The 6858-nt window shown below is 37.2% G+C and overlaps 1 protein-coding gene across 1 annotated transcript; it reads left to right on the top strand.

The window, feature by feature from the left end:
• The first annotated feature begins 3299 nt into the window (after positions 1-3299).
• LOC112189659 (putative methylesterase 11, chloroplastic) lies at positions 3300-6831 on the top strand. Its single transcript, XM_024329007.2, has 5 exons — positions 3300-3879; positions 4680-4916; positions 5487-5630; positions 5904-6035; positions 6181-6831. Exons 1-5 carry the CDS (start codon positions 3511-3513, stop codon positions 6457-6459), a joined length of 1161 nt encoding a protein of 386 aa, XP_024184775.1. The 5' UTR covers positions 3300-3510; the 3' UTR covers positions 6460-6831.
• The last annotated feature ends 27 nt before the right edge of the window (positions 6832-6858 follow it).

Below are 6858 nucleotides of genomic sequence, written 5' to 3'. Positions count from 1 at the left end.
CCTTGCTTAAAAAAGAGAGGAAAAGAAACACAAGTAGTACTGTAGTATTGCAGATTGCATATTGCAGGACGATATTCAAATGAATTCAGGATCCAACCCACTTCATTTATATATCAGACCAAAAAGAACAACTTTCATTTAATTTATAACAAACCAAGCAATGATGCTACTCATCTAACAACTGACAACAATAAAAGAATACAATATCTTCAATTCCTTCTTTATGATTAATGAGATGATCGAGTTAATAAATTTCTGGAAATTGAATATATATAATTAATTAACACAAAAAATATATGTTTGAAATGCAAATTAAACTCCATCTCTTTTATTGGTTTATATATAAGTTGGAGAGAATAGATTCGAACGTGAGATCTCATTCACGTTCAACATTAATAGGTAATAGGTAATTGATGAAAAGTCCTCATCCTAACTCTAAAATGTGGTAGGTAACGTTTAAACACACCAGAAATGATTAGGTAATTTGGCCAAAAGAAAGAAAGAAAAAAAAAACTAGCTAGCTAGGGAATAGAAATCAAAGTTCGTCGTAATAATTTGCTGCATGCTCTTGTGCTAGACTAGCTAGAAAGTTACCGTACATTTATAACATCCTTCCCATCCATCCCTCTCCTCCCCCTTCCTGTTGTCATTTTTCTCATTCTCAGTACTCAGAAGTTGTTATCATGAAGTCAATGCGATCGTTATAATTACCAATATTCATCTATATTTTCCATAAAAACCATACCTTTTTCAATTGCTCATCAAGTGACTAATTAAGTTTAATTGACAAGCTATCTGTGGTAAAGTAGAGTACGTAGCTAGGAGAACTTACTGTCTTATTCATAGACTAGTCCCGCAGATAGTAATGTCTCTTGACTCTCTTCTGCCTGCCTTCAAGGTTTCGACAAAGCCCCTAAACCCTAAACCTTAACTGATCCATGTTGAAATAATTGGCAGAAGTCAACATATATATTATAGATAGGAAACCTAATTTAATCGCTGTTGTCATAAAAGGAATTGCTGGTCATTGCATACTGAACTTGCTAGATTCGCAGCTAACTAAAATTAATTAAGCACCGATCTTTGTTGACAGGTGGAGTTAAATGCTCACCGGAAATGCCAAGACTGGTCGTTTTCCTAAGACATCGCCGTCCTGCGTGCATGCTGTTTAAGTAATTAGGTTTAAGTCGATAAGTATTGCTACCTATATCTATCTATTCATAGTACCATCTCTTAAATTTTAGTACCAAATATTCTTCAGAGTTGTATAAGTAGCGAGAGCCCTAAATATAGAGAGGCCAATAGCAAAGTCCATTAATTGGAATTTACTTGTCTATAGCTAGGCTTCTGATTCTCCACATGAACGTTAACTACTGGTGTTATGTTAGGAAAAACAATAATAATTACCTAGTTTATTAGCTAGATTCGTTTCCTTAACTAGCTAGGTATAGCTATATCATTTCTTTAATATTCCAGAAACTAATTAGAGGGTTTTACAGATAAGTGAGATAACTGAAGTTTTAAATTAACTTAAAAATGATGCTTCGAGTTACTGGCTTCCACGTTATGGTGAGGATGGGTACGTTGTGAGGCACTTCCTAGGGAGAGTTTAGGGTGGGGATTTCTGGTGCAATAAACAAGTTAGACAACTACAATCTCTACCATTTGTTAATTAAGTTAACCCCATCAATCTGGATTGCATGAAAACTAAATGTTCTGAAATTAACCATCTATTTCTACAAATTAGAAAAGAAAAAAAAAACTATAAATACATTTTTTTTTTGATCGGGTTAGTTGTTAGTAACTCACACACCCATGCAGTGGTATCCCAGCGCCAGGACACCTGCACCGACATTGCGGCGAAAGCCTGGCAAAGCCAGAGTAATCCACTGCACCGCAGACGCACGAACCCAAAGGGTCCCTCAAATCTGCTAGCCACGGGATGGAGCTGGGATTCGAACGCTAGACCTGGGGGTTCCAGACTAGGCCATTCGACCAACACACCACACCACGTGGTTATAAATACATGTTCTTGAGTAGTTAATATTGCTTGCAATTTTGTTCCACCCATTTATTATGTGAGTGAACCAAAAACTACTTCTCAATTTTAGTTTGGATGGATTTAGTTTCACAATTTATTTTTGATTTCTGTAATCGATACCCAATGAATTATTTTAATTTTCACTTTCGCTCATGTCGTATTGATTGAGACCAAACGAGTCTTCCCACATTTATTTTCACTAATGTTGTACGGTCTCTCCAAGTTTACTTCGATCCCTTGTATTTCTTTTTTATTGTTGTTGTAGTTTAGTTAAGAAATTTTTTATCCACACATCCCTAAATGCACACCCATTTTTTCTGCATTTAAAATTAGATTTTTCGAATAAATAACTTAAAAAGACATACATCTTATATAATTAAGCCAATTCTTAAGAGAATGGTTAAATTTTTGAACTACCGTAAATGCCCTCACATACTATAAATATTAATAAACAAATTATTTTTATATGAGCATAAGATAGTCAATCAACTATATCACATTTGAAAAAAATTGCAATACCTCCCATGAAAAAAGGAGAAACTTCCCTAAAATTAGGAGAGAAATACAGTAACTTTTTTAATTAAAAAAAAAAACAAATAAAAGCCAATTGACATGTGCGGAGCACATGTTAAGAGACTAGTATTAGAATAAAGAAATATAGTTAAAATTATATTTAATAGCTTTTACTTTTGTTATAAACCGGTAGATTCCAACTTTTCACGATGACTAGAGCTGGACGAAGTGGTGTTAGCTCAGTAGTTAGAGCACCCACTACCTAAGATCCAAGTCCTGAGTTCGAGTCACCATAGGGGTAGTAAATCGACTAAGATAGACATAAATATATGATATATATATATATATATATATATCATAGTAGTGTTCACCTGGTCAGTTGCTGACCCAAGAATTTATGCTCAATAACTCTTAGATTTACATCCAAGGGTGGAAAACAAAACACCTCAACTTAATAATAATTCTTTCTGTCATTGGATTTACATCCAAGGGTGGTTGAACATTATTTTCTTAGTCAATAACTGATGAGCTGAACATTTTATATATATATCAAGTTTGAAATATTTAGAAATAAATTTTTTTTTTGAGTTAATAAAAAAACAAAGAATGTTTACCCAAACTCCAAAGTAGAAAGCCCATGGTAGTTTCCATTTTCTGACCAAAAGAAAAAGTAGTTACCATTTTCCACACCACCCTTCTCTAACTCTATATATACGTTTCAAAGTTTCAACTTTTCAAAGTCTCAAGTCTCAACGCCCCCATTCACCCAACTCACTCACACCTCCCTCTTTTTCTTTCTCCACCTTCTCCACCCTGCTCTTCCAACTTGCCACCACCTCTCTCTCTCTTTTCCTCTTCAACACTTCACCACCTTCACTTTTTACCCCTCCTCTCTCCAAAGTCTCAACCTTTCACTCCCTCTCTCTCTCTCCATGCACCACCACCACTAAACCCAAATGGGCAACCTCTGCGCCATCCTTGCCCCCAAACCCCCCCTCAAGAAAAAGCCCATTAAGCGCCTCCCGAACCCGCCGCCCGTACCCAACTCCAGCACCCGCTGGACCCGGATCCGATCCTCCCGCAAACAAAACCCGGATGACGCTCTCCTCCAAGAACAGGCTCTCGCCGCCGCGATCCTCTTCCAGCAGCACCAGCAAAACGGCGGCGGTTCTTTGCCGTTTGATCGCTCCACATCCCTGCGCTACCCCAATAATAACAACTCCAGCTCCAAGAAGGGCAACAGCAACGTCTTGCCACGTAGCTCCAGCACTCGGGCTCGGTCCTTAACCGACCCGCTGCTCCAGCCGCACCAGCTTGTGAACCAGGTGAGGGTTTATAGGGTTTTAGCTAATTTTGGGTAACACCAACTTAACATTTGGATTTTGTGTCGTTGTGTATGTAGTTTTGTTGGGCTCTATTTTTGGGTTTTTTGGGATGTAGCTTTTGATTATGGAATTGATGAGTTTGTATTGTAGTACGTCATTTTCGTGATTGAGGGATTTTGAGTGGTTATGGAGTTTTGTAATGAGGTTTGTAATCTAGTTGGGTCATTATGGTTTTTGAAAAATTTGGGTTCTTTTGTTGTTGGGAAGAAATAAATGATGGCTTAAAAGGTTGAAACTTTGCTTTCAGAGTAGTTATCTATAACCAGGACGGTAATTTTCATTTGTGATTAGATTGTGCTATCTCTTCATACACGTGTACAGACACATGGATGTCTGTTTCTGTGTAGTCCTCGATTTGTGTGTATGCATTTGTATATGCAAAGGAAAATGGAATTTTGCTTTAACTAAATTTTTGCATTACTTATCATTTAGTTAGGCGTGCTGATTTTTATTTTGATGTGAGGAACTCGTGGTTTTAAGCTTATTGTTACTATGACAGGGTCCAGTCATAAATTTGGCTTAAAATTATTAGAGAGTATATCTTTTAACATGAACATGGACTTATTAAAGAGAATTAGAAATCCAAAAAGGATCAATTTGATTTGCCAATCAGGGTGGTGCACCTTTTGTTGTTGTGTTCAATTCCTCTGTTGAGATTGTTTAACTGTGGTCCGTTTCACTAACATTTGGAGGAATGTGTTTAACTGGCTCCTAATATTTTTTTGTTTGTGTTTTGATAGGATGTAAAGATTGATGATCTTGAGACCAACCACTTTGTTCTTGTACATGGAGGCGGGTTTGGTGCTTGGTGTTGGTATAAAACCATTGCACTTCTAGAAGAGAGTGGTTATAAAGTTAATGCCATAGACTTAACTGGTTCTGGAATTCATTCATCTGATACAAACACCATTGCAAGTCTTTCAGAATATGTGAAGCCTCTTACTGATTTTCTTGAAAAGCTTCCTGATGGAAAAAAGGTAAATTGAATTGTCTTCCGATCAACTTTCTCGTCCCTAATCGCATTTCAATATGTATATGTGCTGCTGTTTTAGCTTGGTTTTCTTACCTTGGCCTCTCGAGAGTTTTGGTGAAATCAAGATGTTGTACTGCTTAATATTCATTGCTATCTTTGACCATGTGTTCAAATTGTTGATAATTAAAGCATGCCTATCATGAGTCAAGTTTATGAATTTGAGATCCTCTCTTTTGGGTTGCTCGAGTCACACATAAAAGAAAATAGAAAAAAAAAATGATAATGGGACAAACTGATATGATGAAACTGAAGCACAGGGGTATCTAAGCTATATTTGAAAGGGGTCCTGCTGTTTTGTAGACCTACTTACCAGAGCTGTCTCTGCATCAGAGTGTATATTTTGTCAACAGATAATGGTCAGATAACTGTTAGCTTATTGTTGCACGTAGCATTTCAGAATCATCTGTCCAAGTATGTTGGGTTTACATATGAGCTATATTTGGTACAGAAGCTACTGTAATTCTTGAGTTTATAACTTCCTCTCTGTTTTGAACTTCGTTTTTATATTATGTAGGTGATCTTGGTGGGCCATGATTTTGGTGGCGCGTGCATATCGTATGCAATGGAGTTGTTTCCATCTAAAGTTGCGAAAGCCATTTTTCTTGCTGCTGCAATGTTGAAAAATGGACAGAGCACCCTTGATACGTTCTCCCAACAGGTTTTCTCTCGGCCTTTTTCTCTTCAAATTTGTTTTGTTTAGTTTTGTTGTTGTTTTTTTTGGGATTGAAAGCGCAATGTTGCAATGTTGAAAAACCTTTGTTGGGATTGAAAGTGCAGCTCAATTATTTGTAGAGCTGATAAGGGTACCTTAATCCTTGCATTTCCAAGACTGAGGGAATTAAGGGATGGGATTTTATGGGTGCTTATCATAATAATCCCGGAATGTTTCTATATAGATTGATTGAATGACTAATGCTTAGCATTATTGCAGGCAACTTCAGATGATCTTATGCGACAGGCTCAGATATTTTTGTATGCAAATGGGAATAATCAGCCTCCAACTGCTATTGATCTAGATAAATCAATGTTGAAGGATTTGTTATTCAACCAAAGTCCTTCCAAGGTATGCACAATTTTGTTTTGCAACATACAAATAAAAGTTCGAGGTCCTTCTAATCCATTTTGGACTACGCATGCGTGCATGTATGCTGGTTGCTCCATTTCCCTAATCAGTTCCACTCACTTATGTTTTGCTTCTTCCAATCTAGGATGTTGCATTGGCATCTGTTTCAATGAGACCGATTCCATTTGCCCCAGTCCTGGAGAAAGTTTCACTTTCTGATTCGAAATATGGATCAGTTAGGCGGTTTTATATAGAAACATTAGAAGACAATGCCATACCCGTCACAGTCCAAGAGAGCATGATAAATGCAAGCCCCCCTGAACAGGTTCTGCGGTTAAAAGGCGCTGATCACTCACCTTTCTTCTCAAAGCCTCAAGCACTGCACAAGTTATTGGTAGAGATCTCAAAGATTTCTTCACCGTAGAAATGCTTTTTATGGTAGATGGCTAATGAAGTTCTGCTGACACAATAGAAAAAGCCACTGAAATCATCAGTAATTTATGCAATTGCATTAGAGAGGATTGCAAAGCATGTAAATGCACATAGGAGTGAAATTGTTGTGCGAGTGTTCATTTGATAACACGAGATATCTTCACATGTTCTTTGAGGTGTTTTTTCTCCCTGGGGACTGGGAATGACGTGACATACCGGAGTGTTCATATTTATGCTGCTGAAAATTTTCATTTCAAGAAGTGCACAGAAGCATGTATCATGGAGGGCGATTGTATATCAAACTAATGCACATATCAATTTAGAGTATTGTTGTTAACATCCAGAATGCCAAATTGGTTTCTCACATCATCTCTACGCCAAAGTTCCCCAG

This window comes from Rosa chinensis, chromosome 2, assembly GCF_002994745.2.
Source record: "Rosa chinensis cultivar Old Blush chromosome 2, RchiOBHm-V2, whole genome shotgun sequence".
In the NCBI taxonomy this organism is placed as follows: Eukaryota; Viridiplantae; Streptophyta; class Magnoliopsida; order Rosales; family Rosaceae; genus Rosa; species Rosa chinensis.
The sequence above is the reverse complement of the archived record's forward strand: the minus strand, read 5'-3'. Positions and strand labels throughout refer to the sequence as shown.